This window comes from Eumetopias jubatus, unplaced genomic scaffold (assembly GCF_037043125.1).
Source record: "Eumetopias jubatus isolate StellerSeaLion01/CBP00866 unplaced genomic scaffold, mEumJub1_p1.0 scaffold_16, whole genome shotgun sequence".
NCBI lineage: Eukaryota > Metazoa > Chordata > Mammalia > Carnivora > Otariidae > Eumetopias > Eumetopias jubatus.
The window spans coordinates 11,397,556-11,423,472 of NW_028274822.1; the positions used below are offsets into that span (position 1 = coordinate 11,397,556).

General features: G+C 37.2%; 1 protein-coding gene across 1 annotated transcript in view; it reads right to left on the reverse strand.

The window, feature by feature from the left end:
* CDH7 (cadherin 7) overlaps window positions 1-25,917 on the reverse strand; it is a 116,010-nt gene that overhangs the window by 15,874 nt on the left and 74,219 nt on the right. Inside the window, exons 7-10 of the mRNA XM_028102955.1 lie at window positions 15,656-15,792; window positions 14,713-14,834; window positions 13,936-14,053; window positions 10,655-10,906 (exon numbers count right to left, since the gene is read on the reverse strand). Coding sequence (XP_027958756.1) covers window positions 10,655-10,906; window positions 13,936-14,053; window positions 14,713-14,834; window positions 15,656-15,792 — 629 coding nt within the window. The remainder of the gene's footprint in view (window positions 1-10,654; window positions 10,907-13,935; window positions 14,054-14,712; window positions 14,835-15,655; window positions 15,793-25,917) is intronic.

Here is a 25,917-nt window from a genome sequence, read left to right on the forward strand (position 1 = left end):
GACTTTATTTGAGAGAGAGAGTAAACAAATGGGGGGAGGGACAAAGGGGAGGGAAAAACAGACTCCCCGCTGAGCGGGGAGCCTGGCGACAACGGGACTTGGTCTAGGACCCAGAGATCACGACCTGAGCTGAAGGCAGGCACTTACCGAACTGAGCCACTCAGGTGCCCCAAATTTGTTTTGTTCTGAAATGCGTTCAGCTTGGTTGAAAAATAACCATTATAAGTCTAGTCTGAGGAATTCAGCTAGATAACTGTCAAACCGTTCTGAACACCGACGAACTCAACAGGAGAGCGAAGAAAGGAATAGCAGCAACTCTCTGAACAGAGAAGCGACCACTTACTGGAAGGTAGGACGTGCGGAGAAGTGAGTCCGAGGCGATATTCGGGAGGATAGACGGCGGGGGAGGGGGCCTCCCTCGGCCGCTTCTGGCAAGTGCTAGAGCCGCGGAGCACAAAATCGGACCTTTTAGAAATCAGCTCCGCGGAGGGACGTCGCTGCAGTGGCTAAGCGGGGGGTGGAACCCTCGCAGGACAGTGTGGTCTCAGGACCCTCGGGGTCACAGAAAGACCGGGGGTGCCCGAGTGCAGCAGAGCTCCCAGGTACCGGAGCAGGGAAGCCGGCTGCAGAGACGGAGCCGAGGCGCGGGCTCTCAGCTCGGGGTGGCCATAAACTGTGATCTGGGGCCCAGTCGCGCCACTGCTCCTCCAGCAGGGACCCATCAAGCGGCAGAGCCGGGGAGACTCCCCTTCCTCCCCCGGGAGGAGCGGCGCGGGAGCGCACCGCAGGGATCTGCTGGGTTTGGAGACTCCACACGGGGTCGGGTGCCAGAGATAGAAACGCTCGGTCACAGGCCGGGTGAGCAGGAGTGCGGCCGGAGACCGGGGACACGGGAGTGACTGCTTTTCTCTGGGGGCGCACTGAGGAGTGGGGCCCCCAGTTCTCGGCTCCTCCGGGTGGAGATTGGGAGGTCGCCATTTTCACTCTTGTCCTCCAAAGCTGTACCAAGAGCTTGCAGGGAACAAAAGCTCCAGAAAGCCAACCCGAGCAGATTGCTTAACCGGCCCGGCAAGGGCGGGGCAATTGCGCCTCCGGCAAAGACATTTGGGAACCACGGCAATGGGCCCCTCCCCCAGAAGATCAGCAAGAACAGCCAGCCAAGACCAAGTTTACTGACCAATGAGAATGGCAGAACTCCAGCGCTAGGGGAATACTGCACGTAGAATCCATGGATTTGTTTTACCATGATTCTTTAGTCTTTCAAAGTTAATTTTTTTAATTTTCTTTTTTTTCTTTTTCTGTTTCTTTTTTCTTGAATTTTTACTTTTTCCTTTTTCAACCAACATCTTATCAACCCCTTTTTAAAAACTTTTTTATTTTTCATTTTTAGAGTCATACTGTATCCCTTCATTGTAGTTAATCTTATTTTTTTGTATATATATAAGTTGTTCTCTCTTTAAAATTTTGGTATATGTTTCTTCTAACAGAACAAAATATACCCTAAGTCTCTAAGTGTATGGCTTTGTTCTAGTCTCCTGCCTGATCACATTCTCATTCTCTCTTTTTTTTAATTTCTCTATTTTATTTTTTCAACCAACTTCTTATCAATTTCTTTTATAAAATCTTTTATAATTTTCATCTTTAAGTCATATTCCATCCCTTCATTGTATTTACCCTTATTTTTGTACATATATGTTTTTCTTTCTTTAAAATTTTGGGAGACAGTTTCTTCTAACAGACCAAAATATGCCCAAAATCTAGTGTGTGGCACTGATCTATTCACCAGCCTGATCATATCTGAACATATTTTTTTTTCTTTTTTCTTTCTTTCCCTTTCTTTTCCCCTGGTTTCAGGTCTCTTCTGATTTGTTTAGTGTATGTTTTCTGGGGTCGTTGTTACCCTGTTAGAATTTTGTTCTCTCATTCATCTATTCTCCTCTGGAAAAAAATGACAAGATGGAAAAAAAGTCACCTCAAAAAAAGAACAAGAGGCAGTACTAAATGCCAGGGACCTAATCAATACGGACATTAGTAAGATTTGAGAACTAGAGTTCAGAATGACGATTATAAAGACACTAGCTGGGCTTGAGAAAAGCATGGAAGATACTAGAGAAACACGTTTTGGAGAAATAAAAGAACTAAAATCTAACCAAGTCAAAATCAAAAAGGCTACTAATGAGGTACAATAAAAAATGGAGGCTCTAACTCCTAGGATACATGAAGCAGAAGAGAGAATTAGTGATAGAGAAGTCCAAATGATGGAGAATGAAGAAGCTGAGAAAAAGAGAAACAACCACTGGATCATGAGAGCAGAATTCAAGAGCTAAGTGATACCATAAGACAAAACAATATTAGAATAATTGGGATCCCAGAAGAAGAAGAAGAAAGAGAGAGAGGGGCAGAAGGTATATTGGAGCAAATTATAGCAGAGAACTTCCCTAATTTGGGGAAGGAAACAGGCATCAAAATCCAGGAGGCACAGAGAATCCCCCTCAAAATCAATAAAAATAAGTCAACACCCTGACATCTAATAGTAAAACTTACAAGTCTCAGGTACAAAGAGAAAATCCTGAAAGCAGCTCAGGACAAGAGGTCTGTAACCTACAACGGTAGAAACATTAGATTGGCAACAGACCTATCCACAGGGACCTGGCAGGCCAGAAAGGACTGGCATGATATATTCAGAGCACTAGAGAAAACTAGGCAGCCAAGAATACTCTATCCAGCTAGGCTGTCATTGAAAATAGAAGGAGAGATAAAAAGCTTCCAGGACAAACAAAAACTAAAGGAATTTGCAAACACGAAACCAGCCCTACGAGAAATATTGAAAGGGGTCCTCTAAGCAAAGAGAGAGCCTAAAAGTAACATAGACCAGAAAGGAACAAAGACAATATACAGTAACAGTCACCTTACAGGAAATACAGTGGCACTAAATTCATATCTTTCAATAGTTACCCTGAATGTAAATGGGCTAAATGCCCCAATCAAAAGACACAGCATATCAGACTGGACAAAAACAAGACCCATCGTTAGGCTGTCTGCAAGAGCATCATTTTAGAACCGAAGACACCTCCAGATTGAAAGTGAGGGGGTGGGAAACCATTTACCATGCTAATGGATACCAAAAGAAAGCTGGGGTGACAATCCTTATATCAGACAAATTAGATTTTAAACCAAAGACTATAATAAGAGATGAGGAAGGGCACTATTTCATACTTAAAGGGTCTATCCAAAATGAAGATCTAACAATTGTAAATATCTATGACCTTAAAATGGGGGCAGCCAATTATATAAGCCAATTAATAACAAAAGCAAAGAAACACATCGACAAAAATACAATAATAGTAGGGAACTTTAACAACCCCCTCACTGAAATGGACAGATCATCTAAGCAAAAGATCAACAAGGAAATAAAGACTTTGTTTATTTTTTATTATTATGTTAATCACCATACATCATTAGTTTTTTATGTAGTGTGGAAATAAAGACTTTAAACGACACACTGGACCAAATGGACTTCACAGATATATCCAGAACATTCCATCCCAAAGCAACAGAATACACATTCTTCTCTAGTGCCCACAAAACACTCTCCAGAATAGATCACATCCTAGGTCACAAATCAGGTCTCAACCAGTACCAAATGATTGGGATCATTCCTGCATATTTTCAGACCACTATGCTTGAAACTAGAACTCAATCCCAAGAGGAAAGTCGGGAAGAACTCAAATATATGGAGGCTAAAACATCCTCCTAAAGAATGAATGGGTCAACCAGGAAATTAAAGAAGAATTTAAAAAATTCATGGAAACCAGTGAAGATGAAAACACAACGGTTCAAAATCTTTGGGATGCAACAGAGGCAGTCCTAAGAGGAAAGTATATAGCAATACAAGACTTTCTCAAAAAACAAGAAAGGTCTCAAATACACAACCTAACCCTACACCTAAAGGAACTGGAGAAAGAATAGCAAATAAAGCCTAAACCCAGCAGGAGAAGAGAAAGAGTAAAGATAAGAGCAGAAATCAATGAAATAGAAACCAAAAGAACAGTAGAACAGATCAACGAAACTAGGAGCTAATTCTTTGAAAGAATTAATAAGATTGATATACCCCTGGCCAGACTTATCAAAAAGAAAAGAGAAAGGACCCATATAAATAACAAGAATGAAAGAGGAGAGATCACAACCAACACCAAAGAAATACAAACAATTATAAGAACATATTATGAGCAACTCTATGCCAGCAAATTAGATAACCTGGAAGAAATGGATGCATTCCTAGAGACGTAGAAACTACCAAAAGTGACCCAGGAAAAAAGAGAAAACCTGAACAGACCTATAACCACTAAGGAAATTGAAGCAGTCATCAAAAATCTCCCAACAAACAAGAGCCCAGGGCCAGATGGCTTCCAAGGAGAATTCCACCAAACACTTCAAGAAGAATCAATTCCTATTCTTCTGAAACCGTTCCAAAAAATAAAAATGGAAGGGAAACTTCCAAACTCATTTTATGAGACCACCATTACCTTGATCCCAAAACCAGAAAAGGCCCCATCAAAAAGGAGAATTACAGACCAATATCCCTGATGAACATGGATGCAAAAAATATCACCAAAATACTAGCCAATAGGATCCAAGAGTACATTAAAAGGATTATTCACCATGACCCAGTGGGATTTATTCCTGGGCTGCAAGTTTGGTTCAACATGCGCAAATCAATCATAAAAGAAAGACAAGAAGCATATGATCCTCTCAATAGATGCAGAAAAAGCATTTGACAAAGTACAGCATCCTTTCTTGATCAAAACTCTTCAGAGTGTAGGGATAGAGGGTACATACCTCAATATCATAAAAGCCATCTATGAAAAACCCACAGCGAATATCATTCTCATTGGGGAAAAAACTGAGAGCTTTCCCCCTACGGTCAAGAACATGGCAGGGATGTCCACTATCACCACTGCTAGTCAACATAGTACTAGATGTCCTAGCCACAGCAATCAGACAACAAAAAGAAATAAAAGGCATCCGAATCAGCAAAGAAGTCAAACTCTCACTCTTTGCAGATGATATGATACTTTATGTGGAAAACCCAAAAGACTCCACCCCAAAACTGCTAAAACCCATACAGGAATTCAGTAAAGTGGCAGGATATAAAATCAATGCACAAAAATCAGTGGCATTTCTAAACACCAACAACAAGACAGAAGAAAGAAAAGTTAAGGAGTCGATCCCATTTACAATTGCATTCAAAACCATAAGACACCTAGGGATAAATCTAACCAAAGAGGCAAAGAATCTGTACTCAGAAAACTATAAAATACTCATGAAAAAAATTGAGGAAGACACAAAAAATGGAAAAATGTTCCACGCTCATGGATTGGAAGAACAAATATTGTGAAGATGTCAATGCTACCTAGAGCAATCTACACATTTCATGCAATCCCTATCAAAATACCATCAACTTTTTTCAAAGAAATAGAACAAATAATCCTAAAATTTGTATGGAACCAGAAAAGATCCCAAATAGCCAGAGGAAGGTTGAAAAAGAAAAGCAAAAAGCTGGTGGCATCACAATTCCAGACTTCAAGCTCTATTACAAACTCTAATCCTCAAAACAGTATGCACTGGCACCAAAACAGAAACATAGATCAATGGAACAGAATAGAGAGCCCAGAAATGGACCCTCAACTCTATGTTCAACTCATCTTTGACAAAGCAGAAACAAATGTCCAATGGAAAAATGACAGTCTCTTCAACAAACGGTGCTGGGAAAATTGGACAGCCACATGCAGAAGAATGAAACTGGACCATTTCCTTACACCACACACAAAAATAGACTCAAAATGGATGAAAGACCTAAATGTGAGACAGGAATCCGTCAAAATCTTAGAGAGCACAGGCAGCAAGCTCTTCGACCTCAGCCACAGCAATTTCTTCCTAGAAACATCACCAAAGGCAAGGGAAGCAAAGGCAAAAATGAACTATTTTTCAAGGGACTTCATCAAGATAAAAAGCTTTTGCACAACAAAAGAAACTGTCAACAAAAGCAAAAGACAACCAACAGAATGGGAGAAGATATTTGCAAATGACATATTAGATAAAGGGCTAGTATCCAAAATCTATACAGAACTTATCAAACTCAACACCCAAAGAACAAATAATCCAATCAAGAAATGGGCAGAGGACATGAACAGACATTTTTCCAAAGAAGACATCCAAATGGCCAACAGACACATGAAAAAGTGCTCAACATCGCTCTGCATCAGGGAAATCCAAATCAAAACCTCAATGAGATACCACCTCACACCAGTCAGAATGGCTAAAATTAACAAGCCAGAAAATGACAGATGTTGGCCTGGATGCAGAGAAAGGGGAACCGTCCTACACTGTTTGTGAGAATGCAAGCTGGTGCAGCCACTCTGGAAAACAGTATGGAGGTTCCTTGAAAAGTTGAAAATAGAGCTACCGTATGACCTGGCAATTGCACTACTCAGTATTTAGCCCAAAGATAAAAATGTAGTGATCTGAAGGGGTACGTGTACCCCAGTGTTTATAGCAGCAATGTCCACAATAGCCAAACTATGGAAAGTGCCAAGATGTCCATCAACAGATGAATGGATAAAGAAGATGTCGTATATATATACAATGGAATATTATGCAGCCATCAAAAAAAAAACAAAAACAAAATTTTCCATTTTCAACCACATGGATGGAACTAGAGGGTATTATGCTAAGTGAAATAAGTCAATCAGGGAAAGACACGCATCATATGATCTCACTGATATGAGGGATTCTTAATCTCCGGACATAAACTGAGGTTTGCTGGGGTGGTGGGGGATGGGACGGATGGGGTGGTTGGGTGATAGACATTGGGGAGTATATGTGCTATGGTGAGCGCTGTGAATTCTGTAAGACTGATGAATCACAGACCTGTACCCCTGGAACAAATAATACATTGTATGTTTTAAAGAAAGAAGAAGAAGAAGAAGATAGTAGGAAGGGAAAAATGAAGAGGGGGAATATGAGGGAGAGACGAACCATGAGAGACTGTGGACTCTGAGAAACACACTGAGGGTTCTAGAGGGGAGGGGGTGGGGGGATGGGTTAGCCTGGTGATCGGTATTAAAGAGGGCACATATTGAAAAAAAAATAACCATATATGTCCACAATTATGAACTTAACTATGATAAAAATGCATAAGAAAATTGGTGTTGGGGTAGGGCTCAGTCTGGGTGGCTCAGTCTGTTAAGCCTCTGACTCTTGATTTTGGCTCAGGTCATGATCTCAGAGTCGTGAGGTGGAGCCCCATATCGGGCTCTGTGCTGAGCATGGAGCCTGCTTATGATTCTCTCTCCCTCTGCCCTTTCCCTTGCTTGCATGCTCTCTCTCTCTCTCAATAAATAAATAAAATCTTAAAAATTGGTGTGGCAAAAGTATTTAGTCAAACATTAGAATACTAAAGTATTTTCCATATACTGATGAAATGGTTCTACTTGCAAAATAATCACATCTGATTGATAACTTTATCATGAACTTTTAATATGACCACAATCTCTCCCATTCGAGTTATATTCAATGTAAATAAAGGAAACTTCAGGCTCTAATTTTGGGGTCTCTTTTATTTGGAAAATTCAGGTACAAAATAAATTAGAAAGGGTGAGAACAAAGTTGGGATGGGAGAAAACTCAGGAAATAGTTCACCCGTAAAAGTAGAAGGACACAAACATGAAGTCGACATGACCAACTTCAGACAACATGACTTTCCAATTCTGAGAAAGGACTACGTGTGAACAATTTTGAAAAAAAAAAAAATTTCAAGGTGTATTTTCTTTGTAGTTTAATCCAAAAGCAGTGATAAGGAGACCTAGAATCTTATGACATAATGGCCATTAACTTGTTAGATGAAATCCTGAAATCCTCGAACCCAGTTTTATTTCCCTTTTCCCTTCTGCAAAGTGCAGAGGTTTGGGCTAGAATTGATCTTGCAGCACGAATATTCTGGAAACTTCAGGACATCCCTTTCTCTCATCTTACAAATAGTTTTAATTTGAAACATCACTGGAAAACAAACTTGCCATACAGGGAAGCACCTTTTCTTCGGGGTTAAAAGCCCAGGTGCTTCTCTAGTTTCATCCTTATAGATTGAACTAGATTCTCAAGTAGTTCTTCCCTATTTCCATCCCTTTACCTTGCTTTTTTTTTTAAGCCATTTTTTTAAGATATTTTATTTATTCATTTGAGAGGGAGAGAGAGAGAAAGAGAGAGCATGAGCGGGGTGGGGGAGAGATTCAAAAAAGAGAGGGAGAAGCAGATTCCCTGAGTGGGGAGCCGACATGGGGACTCGATCCCAGGACCCTGAGATCATAACCTGAGCCAAAGGCAGGCACTTAACCGACTGAGCCACCCAGGCGCCCCTACCCTGCTTTTTTCTAGCAATATTTATTTAGAAGCCTAAAAATGTTGAGTTACAAATCCTGTTATCTAGTGTCTAGGAACAAAACCCACCTCACCTCTTGAAGTGTAAAGGTCACTTGTGCACTAGAAGTCGTGATCCATGTCAGGCTGGGTATCCCACCCACACCACCCCACCCAAAAACGCGGTCATGTTGGCTTTGGCACATGTTGTGTGAAAACCCAGAGTCTGTAATTGAGGAGACAGAGCCAAAAAAACATGCAACGTCCCGATCATCTGTTTCTAAAGACTCGGGAAATAAGGCATAAAAAGACTCAATTCTGAACAGGAATACCAGTAATTGAACACACTGATTACTGAGCCAAGTCCTCACTGAGAAATGAAAGCCACTAGTCCTCAAATGAATTTCAGTACAATAGGCTCTGTTTGGACTTCTGTTTTGGTAGACTTGGAGAAACTTTGAAAGATGAGTAAAATATAAGACATAAACACCTTATCCTAAGAAGCGGAAGAGGTATTCCTAGTCTGGTATTTGTCAAAGGAAAATGCTCAAATATAAATAAATTTTGACAAAATCCACAAAAACCTATAATCTTACCCCAAGACAAATGTATACACACACACACTCTTATATGTCATATGCAAGAATGAAATCTGTAAAACTCTATTTCACTTATTTTCAGTGACAGCTAGGTAATGATTCTTCATTAGAACCATCAAGCCACTTAACCTGCAAGGAATCCTTAGGTCAATGGTAAAAGTATATTCTAACAATGAAGTAGGCTTCATTAGATAGACAGCCTTAAAAAAATGTCAAAGGTAATTAATTGTTGGGTGTGATTAAATCGTGAGGAATACAATTTTATCTTACTTGTTTGAAGTATGACATAATCTAAATTGTCTGTGATAAACTGGCCAGGTTAAGTTCAAAAAGAGTCATCCATATACCATCCGCCTTTGCAATGGTTCTATCTTTTTCAAAATTTACTCTAGTCCTTTGTATTCTATTCTAATCAGGCTTTAACTGAGAATTACTTACCATTTCTAATGAATTTGAGACTTTCCACCACCTGTGTGAAGCTATTTGAAAAAAAAGTTTTTTTTCCTTTCTAGATTTATTTGGTTAGCTGAGGTTATTGAAGTCAGTAACTTCCATTTGTATGAGATCATTTACAGTGTATTAGTAACTAGGTCTTAGCTTGGTTAATAGGTTGAGAATTCAGTTCATCAATAACACTTAAAAGTTATTGCATGTGCACTATATGGTAGGCACATGATTATCTCATTTAATTTTTACAACAACCTTACAGTCTAGTTCTATTATTTTTCCCTTCTAGACTAAGTAGTCCAGCTTTATTATGTTCCCCTGGTGAAAAGCTAGTATATGTTGGGAGCAGTAATAAAAGTTAGGTTTACTGAACTTCATAAATCTTGTTTTTAAACATTACACAATGATGACTCACATTGCCAAATTCAGCTCTTACAAAAATCTATTATAAATGGGTTCACAAATTATATTAGACCCTAAGAAAACACACAGTACGGTCTCCAATGTAATATTAAACACTTGTTGTCCTTGATGTAGGAAGTTCTACTCTGATAGACAATATAGCTAAGGAATAAACCCATTACTCAATGCCCATGTTGGATGTCTCCCAATTTTTAAAAGGGTACTGCATAATCTCTTATAAAACTAATTCTAATATGTTATAAATCTTATTTAACTGTGCAATAAAGTAATCATGGAGAGTATAATTAAATATGCTAATTCTTGGGAAATTATAACTTTTGCATTGCTGAAATTGCAATCTTTTCAAATTTGTGAATAGTTTAAAAATCTACCTTAAATCTTTTCTGAAAAGAGGTGGGATATCAAGCCATAATTTCTGAAGTAATCACATTATCAAAACAACATAGAAAATATTCTGGTCTAAAATATCTCCTCTGTAGGGTATTCTAAAACAAACAGCTGGGACACGGTAAATTTGAAAAAAAAAATAAGTTTAAACAGTCATTTATCTTTACTGTTGTTTTAAAAATGAAATTGATATTTTTTCCGAGTTGTATTTTAAATATACTACTGGAAAGTGTGGCCAACGAACGTGGGTTTCTCATTGAACAAAAACCATCGAACAGAATTCTTGCATATGTTCTCAAAAAGGTACTAAAGGCAAAAGAGAAGAGAAAGGTCATGATATCTCGTTGGTGTGAATGCTCTTACAGCGCAAGCGCAGTACCTACCCAGTAATGTCAAGACACAGGCGAGTATCGCGATCAAGGCTCCTGTGCTGAGACCCGCGGGTAGAACGTAGGCTTCCGCATTGCAGGTCTGGGCGATCCCATCGGCATCACAGTCGCAGACGCGGATGGTGAGAGTGTTGGTGCTGCTGAGGGAAGGCGATCCACTGTCCACGATGAAGATTGGCAGATAGTAAACAGATTGTTCTTGTCTCCGGAAGCCATTTCTCCTGGTAAGAATGGAAGCTGTGTTGTCTAGGATAGAGAAAACAAATGTGTAACAAAATTTCTGATGGACTAGTCCTGCCAAACTTACCTGATTTAAGGGGGGTGGGGGGCTGGGCAAAATAGGTGAAAGGGATTAAGAGGTACAGACTTCTAGAAGAAAAACACACACACACACAAATTTATGTGATTTAAGTCATTGGGTTAAGTGTCTTTTGTCAGAGAGCTCTATTACCCAGTACTGGTTCATTTTAATACATTTTAATGGATTTACGTCATGCTACACAATTATGACCAAAGGAAACAGTTATCAAGTAAAACTGAATATGAAAATTTTTGTTCATCACTTAACTGCAAGTTTGTAAAAATTACATAGAATACACCCTTTTCTCCTAAATTTCAAACCATACACTTACAAAGAGGGTGATTCAAATTAACAGGATAAATATTTTTGCAGCATCATCAGATAACACAAATAAAAATCCCAATCCATCCTCTCCTTGACAAGTTCCAAACCCAATATAGAAACAAGTAAAATAAGACAATCCAGCTTTATTCGAATTAGGTATACATAGATATTCAGGAAAGGAATTATTGTGTAGTTTTTAAAAATCCATATTGGTATATATCATTACCCAAACTGCATATATATAAACACTTTGTTGGTGATAAAATAGTCATTTGTGTTTAATTTATATTCAATATTCTATTTTATCTAACATTTAATTATGAAGCTTTTACCAGTTATCAATAAGTCTGTATCACATAACTGTGATTTCTATATCAGAAATAATTTTTTTATCTACTAGCAATTTACCCAGCTACTGTCTTAATTAACTAGAGAATTTATGTGATCCTTTAAATTTATAGCAATTAAAACATAAAGAAGGAAAACAGGATCATAGTTTCATCTAGTGTACTTTAATATGTATCTCCATTCCAAGCTATCAAAAAGATATTTATCCAAAGTTTATCATAAAAGAATTAACAATGCTCTAATCAAAGAGCAAGCTGAACTCTATTCTATCCAAAGAGAACAAAACAAGAAGCTTACAGGAGACTGGAGAAAACATATAACGTCCAATTATAGATGTGGCATGTATAAAACTGATTTTCAGGTTCCATCCGGTAAGTTTTTATGTAAACAAATCTTTTAAGACATGAATTTCAGGTGTTCATTAAAAATCTATACATGGAGTTGTAGAAGGATATTATTTTCAGTATGTTTCCATACACTTAATAGTAATACACGTGTCTATTTTTTACCTCCCAATCATTAAGATATATGTATTCATGATTTGATACACAAAGTTTTTTCAAAGCTGTTGAATTGTAATCTAACATGACTGGCATCAAATAGCATGCGTGTACACACACACACACACACACACACACACACACACACACACACACAATGGATTGTGAAGCACATGCATAAATGGCCAGTATGTGAAAGATAGCCCTATTCTCAGGAAGGAGATCATAAAATTCAACATGTTCTCTATGCAGTTCCTATGATGGAAGCTAATATAAGAACTGATCCTCTCCAAGGTACATGCTAGGGAGCTCTGGTCTTGACTTAGGGAAATCTTTCAATTGTGCAGCAGTGGGGATGTCCTATAAATCCATACATTTTAGTTCAACAATTGTGGTGGTAATGGATGATGACACATGGGGGAAATATTCAGACTCTTCTTGGCAAGGTCATAAAATCCTCTCTCTACACTTGTGCTAGATGAATCCAAGTGCTGAGAACTGTCCCAAATATGATTAATCCACAGAGTTTGGGATTACCCACATAGAGAATGCTCTTCCTTTTATATTACTAAAGGGACAAGATAGTGTTCTCATTTAAGCAGAGAGTGGGATCAGGAAAACTATTATTTTCAGATTGAATTTTTGAGGTCAAAGTTGGATTTTCTACACTAAAGAAGATGGCAGCTTCAGGCAAAAAGCACTTATCATGTCCACCTTCTGAGTAAGTCTTTTTAGATGAGTCAGTGTTTGACTAGCAAATCTATTTCTACATTTTTTTTTCCTGAAACCTGATTCACATATTCAACCCAAAGGAATTACATTTTCTGTATTGGTGGAGAATACTCCTCTGTCTCTCTATATATATATCAGTTGAAAATGCCCTTCTGTTAAAATAAATACCTTGAATGAAAACACCTGTGAATATATAAATTCAAAATTAGAGAACAAATGGCAGGTTCTCCTACTTTAAAAGTTCTTATAATTGTCCATGTGTTGTCTATAATGACATATATATAAAATTATCTATGTTGTTTATATATAAAATAATTGTTTATATATGCCTATATCAGTCTATATATATTTATAAAATGTAAATATTATATATGTGTGTCTCTGTGTATATATATATATGTTTTTTAAGCAAAAATGTGTGTGTGTGTGTATTTTTTTAAGCAAAACCAGAATATACTTACAGGTACTTATAAAAATATTCTATAATGAAACTTAGGGAACTGATAAGAGTGTTTAGCTTTGAAGCAGAGAAATGAGATTTAGGATGACAGGAAATTCTTTTGTTCTTTTTTATGCTTCCTTGCATCAGGAATATATCTTTTAATTATTTGCAGGGATTACTTCTATTTTTTTGTTAAAAATAAAAGAATAACTGATGCTACTATTGAAAATATTAAGTCAAAGTTGATTTAGGTTGATATCAAACTGGAAATACCAATTATTTTCCTAATGTCTCAAGTTATATTTATGTAGTATATAGCCTTATTAACACATTTAGCTGGCTCTCAAAGGTCTAGAAGAAAAGTCAGAGAGAGATGTTTCTGTCTTCTCCCCTATTTGGTTTTAGGCCTGAAATGATTTAAGTAGCAGCTGCTTCTTCATGACAGCAAATCCATAGATAAAAATTACTTGAGGGGCTCATTGCCCTTTAATTAACATCCTTGCTTGTGTGTGTGTGTGTGTGTTTGTGTGTGTGTGTGTATCTCCATAATCAGCATTCCTGAGCAAGAAAAAGTAGTTGCTTAGAGAGTTTGTACCTGCTGCCTCCACTGGTGACAATAATTCCTTACCTTTGTTATCTTTCAATGAAAAGTTGTGGTTATTTGTTGCATCAGTTGTTAAGCTGAAATAAAACTGGTGTCCATTGGATGGCTCATCTTTATCAACAGCACTGATCTTCTGGATAACCTAGGGATGTAGAATTCAAAAACATGAAAGCACATTGCTGTGCTCTGCTGCGTTCTGTGCTACAGGACAGAGCAATTTTATACCTTATAAGAAATACCATCCTCCAGGGGGGAGGGACCAGATGTACTAATATGAACCCAATCTAAAAAGGGCTCTGAAAAACCAATCATGTCCCTTTGAAATTTCATGTTTGCATTTACTTTTGTGAACCTGAGAAAGAAGCTGTACCAACTGATGACACCAGCCCAGTACACATCACAAAACCCCGAACAATAAGGATAGATAGAACAAACCACACCAAGATTAAACTATACTTAATTCTTACAAGTTCAAGGTACGTAAGCCCTGCTGTTTAAAACGGGGAACAGCCCAATCAAGCTTCACATGCTAGATTTCTCCTTAAAAGAGTCAAAGCCCTCAACCATTTACCATGGCTTTTACAATGTTTACCCTTCTTCTTGAGAAATTTCATCATCCCAATTAAACCAGAATTTTAAAGTTCCTTCAATATTAGTTTATGCTACACATCAAAGTGTTAGTTTTGCTGAGACATGCTGATTATGTTTTATCTTAAAGCTGGCAGAATTTCAAAGGCAACTGCAGCTGGATATTTTTAAAGAAATCACAAGCTAGGAGCCTGGTGTGCTGAAAGCTCTTACCTGCCCTGGCTGGGCATTTTCACACACAGTGGTCTCATAGTCCATAGCAAATTCAGGGGCATTGTCATTGATGTCAAGTATAGTAATGGCCACATAGCCTCTTCCGACTTGAGATGGATTCTCTAATAAAGAGGAAAATGTCTTACCATTTACTCTGAGAGTAAAGCTATTTTCCATTGCCATTTACTCAAGCAACTCCTATTAAAAACAATTAGAATTATTCAAAATGGTTTGCCTCTTAAATCATGATTCTAATAAGAAAATGACCAAACCGTGAATGAAATCTAGAAACATAACACTATAGACTTCAAAGAAAGCAACAGAAAATTTGATCTAAATATCATATATATGTATAGTACATGTGTATATTTATTTGAGTCCCTGATGAGAAAATCATTGAAAGAAAGGACCAATAAACCATGAATTTCAATATTCTTTGAAGCTAGAGTACAGAATTGTATGACTATACACATATATTATATACGTATTATCTATGCACATATACTATATACGTAGATAATATACATAACATATTATGCATCATTCTTTCAATATTTTTATTATAAGGGGCTAAAATCAGTTCAATATCAATATGCTTATCTGTGTGTATTGGTTTGAGATCAAGTTACTACTTTTTGTAAGCTCTTGGACCGACTTTATATCATAGATGCAGCTTATGAAATAAGACTATAATACAATAGGAAGCCATTGGAAGGTAACTCAGGCCCATTATTTTACAGTAATCTCTTTTCATTAACTTTGTGAGTATTGGCAAATAAATGATATAAATATATTTCACAGCTTGAAATTAGGGATTTTGAAGATTTTGCTCAATTAACATAAGCATGTAATATAACTCAAGCAGAAATTAGCACCTCATGACAACCCATTCTCTACTCTCAATGACCTCCATCCTAATTTAATGTTACACCTTACAACTTACGGCTCTCCATTGCAAGAACTGTGATATTATGAACAGCATTTGTCTCTCGATCCAAAGATTTGGCAGTTGTAATAACTCCACTGTTGGCATCAATATTGAAGTATCTCTCCAAGTCTGTGTTTCTGTCAATTGAATACCTAATTGAACATTAAAAAAGAAAGAAAAAAATACTTCAATATTTGTTTGATTACAGTTTGCTAAATTTATTTCATTAATTGCATAACCAACCACCAAATCCTGCTGACTCCACAATCTGTCATATATTAGTAACATAAATACGTGCTTAGTTTAAAGCTTCACCAATGTTATACTCGGTTCATAACTGCTTGTCGGTAATCTTTTTGCTTTTCTGTCAGTAAAAAATAAATACCCTTGTATAGATATCTTCACAGTGGATTGTTGAACTAATGAACTTCAAATTTATTTTATTATTATTTTGGCTCCCCAAAATCATTTACAAAAGATTTAGTAGCCCTTGTCATGGTTATAGGTCCCTCTAAAAAGAAACAGACATAGACATCTTGCCCATTCACATACACATAGTAACATCTTTTGTCTTGACAACACCAGCCTAATCTTAATCCTCCAACTTTTTTTAATTAATTGATTTATTTTTGATGTAGGGTTCCATGATTCATTGTTTGTGTATAACACCCAGTGCTCCTTTCAATATGTGCCCTCTTTAAAACCCATCACCAGGCTAACCCATCCCGCCATGCCCCTCCCCTCTAGAACCCTCAGTTTGTTTCTCAGAGTCCATAGTCTCTCATGATTTGTCTCCCCCTCTGATTTCTTCCCCTTCATTTTTCCCTTCCTACTTTTTTTTTTTAACATATAATGTATTATTTGTTTCAGAGGTACAGGTCTGTGATTCAACAGTCTTACACAATTCACAGCACTCACCGTAGCACAACCCTCCCCAATGTCTATCACCCAGCCACTCCATCCCTCCAACCCCCCACCACTCCAGCAACCCTCAGTTTGTTTCCTGAGATTAAGAATTCCTCATATCAGTGAGATCATATGATTCATGTCTTTCTCTGATTGACTTATTTTGCTTAGCATACTTAATCCCCCAACTTTTAAAAAATTTCTCACTCAGGATCTTGACCAGGATTCCATAGATATGTTTCAAAGTAAAACCCTTAAAATTACATGAATATTTTGGTGTGTAGAAGCGTTTTCTCACAATATCTGCTATCCAAATGTTAGTGAAAAATGTTCCACCTATATTCTAATTCCATTATGCTGTTATTTGTTCCATACACAAAATTCACCCACCTCCAATTAATGACTATCTTCAAACACCGCAACCCCACCCCCAGTGGTTCTAGTTGAGTGAAGGAATCTCATTTAAAAGCAAACAATTAAACAAAAGAACAGATAAGCAAACACATACCAATTTAAGAATGTATTTTATGTTTCCAAAGTTTTCCAACTACTATTATTAAATAGAATCATCTACTTCTAGTCTGCTGTATTATAAAATGCTAGAAACATAGCAAACATAGCAAGGAAAGAGGAGGCATTAGAAAATATTAGAAAATTAACCACAAACTAACAAATACTGTCTTTGTCCAGCAATACGTATTTAGGTATTAAGAATATTAGGAACTTATTTTCTGATGGTTTCTATTTTCTTGATAGCATATGAAACAAGGTTATCAGCTGAGGGAGCAAAGAGGAGAAGGTAGTTTGAGAAGGAGAGAGAAGTCATTTATTGTAAGGGACAGAAATATATATAAATACACACATGCACACAGAATAAGGAATGTATAATGGAATGGCTATGCATTGTGGATTGGCACTTTGAAATTTATGTTCATCAATTTAATGTGAGACCAGTCATCCTGCCTATCTGTCTTGCTCTGTGTCACCCATGTGTTTGAAGGTACACAGAGAGCATAGGGTTGGGTTTAACTAGTCATGGACAATGGAAAGAGAGAGAGGAGTAGAGATGATAGGGGCATGCACACAGGAGTGATAATAATGAAGGTCCATGGTATAGAAGTTCATAAGAAAGCATTAAGGAAATAAGGGAAGATAGATTGATATTGAGAAGATTCTGATAGCATCAGGTTGCAGAACTGCTAGAGTGGGAGGTGGTGGACAAGGAATGAGATCCTTGAAGTAGATTTTCAGTAGTAGCATATATATGAGGGCTGAAAAGTCAAAAGTATGTTTTTAAAAATCTATGACTAAATCAAGGCAGAAGAACAGATCACTGGAGTCAAGAAGACCAAGAAAATAAAAGGCCAACATGTTTAATGAGTCATTGGTATAATTTAATCAGTTACCAATCATCATGCCAGGAGTTTTTATGGGAAAGAATAAAATGATCCAGGGACTAAAATCTTCATTGAATTAATGTGATTACTGTATATTTGGTGGTTGATGGCAACATGGAAGATTCTAAGTCTGATGATGCATTCCACAGAAGAGTTGAGGGCTTTGAAGGAAAAAGAAAATTAAATTGTTTGAAATGATAATGGCAGTACAAACAAAATGTACTCACACTTCCAAGATCTGTGGTACATGGGACATGAGAAAAATAAATCTTACTTGAGTTTTTCCCTACCCTCTTACCATCAATTATTATAGCTGAAGTGTTTTTATTTATATCAAAATCAAATTGTTCCACTTATTCTGCACATCCCATTTGCTCTGACCTTCTCAAAAACGTTTTTCCTTGGAATAAGATATTTTCCCTCTGTATTTTATCTGAATTGAAAGCAAGTATGTTTTCTACTTTAAAAAACAGATTTCCTCTATGTGTGTCCAGTTCATCGTTGGCCTTCATATCATCAAATCCATTGTTCACCTCTCTATTCTTTTCTTACTCTCTCATTAAAATATACTATGATTGACCACTGACTCCTCCTTAAAACACATTCTCCATTTGCTTTATTAATACCACATATTCTCTGTGTTTTTCCTACTTCACTGTCCGCTCCTTTGTAGTCACCTTGGCTGATTCACTTTCCTCTTCATGACTTCTCTTTACTTAAGCTCCTGCGGGTCCTCTTCTCTTCTTTATATAAAATGCTTTTCTGTTGAAATTTATACAGTCCCATGGCTTAAGTAACTTCTATACTTTTGGTTACTCCCAAAATTACATAAAATCTCATTGGTCCACCAGACTTATATATTGAATTACCTGCTTAATTTCACCACATGGATATACAACATGAACTGAAATGTAGCACGTCCCAACTGATATTATAACTCCTACCACCTCCCAAACCCTCACCTCCCCTACTCTTTCTTTTTCCAAGCAAATGATACCATTAATCACTTGATTGCTCAAACCAAAAATCTAGAATTGGTTGGTGACTTGTTTTTCTCCCTTACTTTTGCATCCAGTTTCTTAGCAACTCCCAATGACCACACATTGTAGCCTAGATTTTGCATCATTTTATTCCTTACCAACATACATAGGAGAAAACCAACAAATTGGTCTCCTGGAAATGACAAAGGGAGTCAGAGCAGATGTAGGAAGAGAATAAGCTGTTGGCTTGAGAAGAGATGGAAGATCTTGGCAAGGACACGGAGGACACAAACTGTCTAGAACATTCTGGATGGCGGTTATGCTTCTTAATCCCCAGGACTTGGGATCACCCAGAATTAAAGGAGTTCCCTATTTTCTACCAGCCCCTCTAGATATACAAAAAAACTAGATTTTATATATGAGGCATTCACTACTGTATGAAGTTACCTGAGAAAAGCAATCCCTCAGTCAGGAAAAATAAAATATGGGCACTCTTTAGAGTGAGAGGTACATGTCTCTCAGGAGGGCTGACTGAGTCAAAAGAAAAGGAAGACTCTAAAGAAGTTTGGAGGAGCACACTCTTTGCAGTTCTGCACCTACTGGCCTCGGCATTGAAATGTTTGATGGCCTGAGTCAACTAGAGGCTGAGCAGAAAGGAAGCGGATTGGTGTTTCTCTAATCACATACCAAAGTGAATGTCAGTGCATCTTCTAGTGCTGTTAGCGGTGTGTGGACTCACAACAATTCCTCTAGTTTCTGCAAATTACAGCCTAAAAAAATCTTGGCCTCTTTCAATATATATATTTTGGAGTAACCAATTAGAGAGATCACCTCTGTATTTTTATTGCTACAGTAATTAAAGCTTCTGGTCTATCCATTTACTAGTCAGACAGCTCAAAATCTTAATATCTTAATATCCAGTCTCAATCCTCAAACCAACTATATTTGCTAGTCTCCTATGTAGATGTGGTATTGGTTCTTGATATTGAAGTTTTAGCAAATGAGATGAAAGTTGTTGAGTCAAGCATCACTGAAAAACTCCTTAAATGATAGGACAGAGCTGTTAATTCAGCTGGCATTTGATTTCTGCCCCTTCCCCTCCATCACACCTGGGACATGAACACAATGGGAAGTGGTCCAAAAGCCAAGTTGTAAATATGAGGTGATGAGTGTTTGATATGAGAAGCCAAGGCCCTTGATGACATTACACTGCCAAATCGTCAGTCCTTGGGTATATAGCTCCAGACTTCTCATTAGTAAGTCATTAGTGTAAAGCTTTGTTGCTACTAGCCAAGCACAATTTCTAACTAGGGCAAGGAGGTAATATTATTATGGTATTTCAGTATTGGATACTAAAGTCTCACAGTTGGTTGTTGATGAAGCCAAGACTCAGAACCATGTAATCTGAGCCATCTTCCCATTATATACCACCACCAGACTTATATATTGAATTACCTGCTTAATTTCACCACATGGATATACAACATGAACTGAAATGTAGCATGTCCCAACTGACATTATAACTCCTACCACCTTATTTATTACCTATAAATAAGCTTTTAGTCCCTGCCACTTACAACTCTACAATTCAGCTTCTTTTCACTTTTTCCCTATGCTCTCCTATCTAAAACTGTGGGTCAAACTGATGTTTTAACTGATTTATAAAAAGATCGTGTGTATCTCCATTTCTTATTCTTTTTTTTTTTCCATTTCTTAATCTTATGCGTATCCTCATGTTGGTCTTCCTGTACTCCATTCTTCCTCCTTTCCAATTATTTTAGTTCTGTGTTCCTTGAAGATAGTCCTCTACCAGTAAGGCGGCAAGCCTCTCCAATTACATTAAGAAAAAAGTTTTTTTTTTTTTTTTAAATACTCAGGGAGTCTCCAAGGCCCTGGATATGGAGCAGGCACAGAGGGGTTGTCTTGCCTTCTCTAACTCATCCCCGTCTTTCCCATCATTGAATGCCCTTAGAGCCCTCACACCTGAGACTTAATTGCCATCCTGGAAAACTGCGCTCCTGCCTAAAATCAGAGACCCTCAGGCCTCAGAGTTTTGGGGCTTTGCTTGTGGAGAAGAGCAAATGGTTTAGAATGTGGTTGGTTTATTTGTGGGGAAAAGGGAGGCTCGTGGGACAGGGTCCTGCCATAGATCATTTTGAAGAAAATGGGTAATGGTTTTAGAAAGAAAGCCCAAGAATAGTATCAGAAAGCAGAGAGATTTAAACCTAAAAGCTAAGATTTTTAAATTTTTACCAACCCAACAGTTTTCTTCATCCTCAATCCACACACCTCCCCCCTGCCCCCACAATATCAAGTTTCACTTATATCACACTAGTAATAATTTTGGAAATTATCATAAAAATAATGTAGTATGATGTGATGTGACTATGGGACCCCAGGATTAGAAGTCAGGAGACCCTGGGATATTAGCACCTAGCTTGATCTGACTACTTGTGGGACTACCAGTCATTTAATCCCTCAGCTCAAATTTATTAATCAGTAAAGTGAGTTGAAATAGAGATCTCTAAAATTTTGTATGTGGCTGATCTTAGCAATTGTCCTACATTATCACAGAGAGTCACTGCATATTTTTGTTACTGTAATTTCCCTAGGATCAAACCAAAAATTAGTATACTTAGTACAGGGAAATCAAGGATGTACCTATAGTATATTGCCAAGAAAAAAAATAATTCTTAGTCAAGGCAAAATCTCTGAAGTTTAGTTCACTAAAGCCATTCTGTTTTTAAAAATATAACAAACACATATAATCCATAATTGGCCTTTCTTGGTTTGTATAAAGAATACAGGCTGTCACTAAAATTCTTTAATGTTTAATGCAGTGAACAGTTGGAGGACACATATTTGGATCTCCCTGTTCCTTAGATCTTAAACTTTTTTTAAAAAATTATTTTATTTTAATTTAAACTAAAAACAAAAACTAAAGCAAAAACAATTTACAAATTATGCCTTTTTAAGAAACTCTGCAGTATGTAGGATCTGTGGATTTTGTGCTCCCAGAGAAACCACAAACCACGTAGTAGGAATGAAAGGACAAAATTTATAGCCACGACCCTGACACTAACCTACTGTACTTATTTGAGCTTTCCATTGACCATTTATACTCTTCTGTTTCTTTGGCTGCAAAATGAGAAGGTTTTATGAGATGATTTCTCATTTCCAGATTTAACGTTAGATGTTTTAAAATAAGTTTTTGTATACAGTATCTTCTATAGCTCGATAACAAGAAGGCTGGGACCACATCTTAAACATCTGTATATACTTAGTGTTTTGTACATCTGCTATAAAATGAATTCCTTAATAAACACCTGTTATTATCATTGCTGCTATTTCATAAGCTATGGAGATCAATCAAAATACTCTTCCCAAGGAGCATTCTTATTGCCCAGCTATTGATATGCATGTCAATGCTCTAAAATAGGACGTGTGGGTGAGTGAGCTAGATTAACACAAATGTGTCACTGCTACTCCCCACATGGCCAAAGATAATGTGATAAATATACATGGACAAATCTGAACAACAGAAATAGCTGAATGATTTGAGTTGAAACCTTAATCTCCTAAGATATTTGTGTGTGTGTGCACGTGCGTGTGTGTGCACGTGCGTGCGTGTGTGTGTGTGTGTGTGTGTGTGTATGTACTGCTGCAAGGAGTAGAAAGGTTCTGATACAGACCTTGCTAAATTAATGGAACCACATGTTCTGTGTGACCGAGGTGGGGGGGCAGATTTATTACAACAAAGAGATGATAATGCTTGCCTTATCAGACTTTAACAAGAAATGTCTTTAAAATAAACCACTGAGTTTAGTACTTAGTGATGCCACTGTTTGCATTCTCACCCCCTTCTGATAATGGCAACTCAATATTCCTTTGGCGATTTAAACCTTCCCAATCTCATGCAATCTTGATGGTACTCAGAATCAAGATGCCCAGAACTTCCTGGGTAAGAGACAGTACACACGTCCTAAGACAGGCCAAAAAACTTTCCAAGAAACTGTGAACCTTAAACAGGGGGCCACAAGAAAAGAACAGGGTTGGCATGGGTTCGTCCCACTGACGCATCCTCAAAAGACTATTTGCTCATTCTTGCTGCTCATATTTATAGAAAAACCTTACTCCTCTCTTTTCTGAGGACCGGCTATTCAATTTTTCCTTTAACTCTGTGAGCTACCCCCAATTATTTCAATAAATTCCTTTTCCTTTTTTCTCAGTTACCAATGCCAATTTCTGTTATTGCAACTAAAGAATGCTAACAGTACAGTTCAAGATAAATATAGCTCCTTAATCTTTCCACCTTATGTATAGTTCCCAAAGACTCACACCAAAAACATTATGGATTTTGTATTCTTCTATTCATCACACTTTTCAATAAGCATTTTAAATGTGGAAAATACTATAAGGGACAAATCAAGAGAAATGTAATCTTCAATAAAGTCATTCTACCCAGAGTCTTCAAAAAAGCTAACTCAGAAGACCTTTGCTCTGAGCCGAGTTCTAATTCCAGAGCAATATAATAAAAGATGGAAAAATGGATCAAATAGATTAGGAATTTCCTACTTAACACATTTTGAAAATTATCTCTAGATCTTAATTACATTACTATAACAAAAAACACATTTTTAAAAATTTTCACCATACCTGAACAGATATATTTTCATTTTTAGTGTTAGTTATATTAAATTGGGCAGCATTTTGAAATAGATTATACCTCATGTTTTCCTGATAGAATTGATTTCTGTTACTGTTCACATGAACCACTATTTTTCTGTATGTTACTGGCTAATTTCTTAGAAAATCAGATAGTAACAAATAATTTAAAGTAATATGTATGAATATATACATGTATATAAACTCCTTAAAAAACTACACACTGAATTATTCAAACATCCCAAATGCGATCATACTAGTCACACTACATAATGTAATATCTGATACTATTTTGTCACCTTTGATCTGAGAACATACAATACCAGGAATGCCAAAAGAGCCTGCAGGTAAGTATTATTATCGTGGTATCCTTAAGCATAAATGCAAATGTAGTTCTGTATTTAAATTGTTAGAAATGCTGAAAATAATCCCCATTAATTTTTATGAAACCCTCTTCACATCTGATCTTATTTGTAATAATATCATGTTTCAATCCATTGGCTATTTTTAGTATCGGGACTTTGGGCTTGTGCTGCCTATGGAAGTAAATCTGATTTCATAAAACAGCAGTAGACTCTTAGTATATAACTAAATAAAACATAAACAGACTTTGCATAATGTTTTCTTGGTTTGTTCAAATCCTGCCATCCCTCAAAGCCCTGCTTATGCTATCACTTCTTCTAATGAAGCCTCATGTCCGGCGACCTCAGAGTGATTACCATTTATCTCACAATTGGCCATGTTACAGTTCTGACACTTTCTTCCCTCATTGTGTTTAACTTTTATGGGATCTTACGTCTTCAACCAGATTCTAAGTTCTTTGAGGTCAGAGAAAATGTTTTATTCATCTCTGTTTTTCCTGTCCGTATTCTCCCTAGCACTGTGCACAAAGCAGGTTCTTAATAAATGTGTGTTGATGCACTGCTCCATCTCCCAGTGCTGACATGAGGAATGAAGAGTGCTCCAGACTCTAGGCTGCTTTTACAGTATCTACCACCTCACTGATGAGAAACACAGGAATGAAGTTTCTACCATTCAGAAAGATGATCAAAATCATCAGCAGAACATGACCTGTCCTTCCAAGTTCAACAGATAAACCCTGATATTTGGTATTCAGGGCCAAAATTTACATGAAATAGTAAACAACTACAAAAACATAAAAAGCCAGAAGTATGCTAGACCATAATTATCACTTTTGCTTTTGAAAAAGCCTCTTCTTCTTGTCTTTTCTTCCCCCCCCCCCCCAGGCTAGGTAATCTCAACTATCACATCTAATTTCCACTTTTGGCCTCTAGTTTCTATTTGGGAAGAGGAAAACAATGTATCCATGACACGTGGGGGAGGTAACATACCTGGCTGCTAGGCAACCTATAACGAAGATACAACAGTTCACAACGGTGTTATTATATTCTGGCTAAGCAATGGGCTCTGAGTTCATTTAATCTTTCCATCTAGTGCTACTATACTTCTAGATGGCCAAAATGCTTTATGGTGATGTAGGTGTCTCGGTCCTCTTTAAGGAAAGGGCAGATGCACAGAGAAGAGTTACTCATAGCTTTGGCTGGTGTTAAAAGTAGGCAAAAATAAAAAGTGCTGAGTAAGGCAGGGATCATGTGAGAGGAGGCTCTCAATTTTGCCTTGCTGGAGGAAAGTAAATGTATTTCTTTCTAGAATTCTAGTCTCTCACTCTACATATTGGTAAATATTCCAAATATAAATAGCATATGCTAGATTTTAGTATTATACTACAAAAAATGTCAATAAATTTAAATACTAATTATCCAACTTCCCATCCTGGTTTACAATTCAAGTACTATTGGCCTAATTTTAAGAAATTACAATGAAACAAATACTACTTTCCCATCCCTCTAAGAACCACAGTGTGAGCACAAAGCTCACAATCCTAAGACTCTTCAGGTTCTATCTCAATCTGGAAATTCACTTATCCTAGGATCTCAGCAGATCATGCCCCCTGCCCATCCATGGCATTTGTTGAAGGAGGGCTTACATTTTGATAGGAACTTGAGTGTCCAATGCAAACACATATTTATGTCCATTAAACTGTGTAATAGTGTCTCTATATTGGAACATATGTGAATACAAAACAAATTTCAGTACAGATCGCCAATACAATTGCTTGTAAAGTATGTCTCCTTTTGCTGACTTACTGACCTTGAAACACAAATGGGATGCAAACAGAAAAAACTGTAATAATAGCAATATACAATGATAATACTTCCTAATACTAAAGTCATGATTCTCAGTTTAAAATCATTAGTTACTTTCCCTTTATTACTTAATCTTCAAAAACCTTGGGATAAAGCAGGGA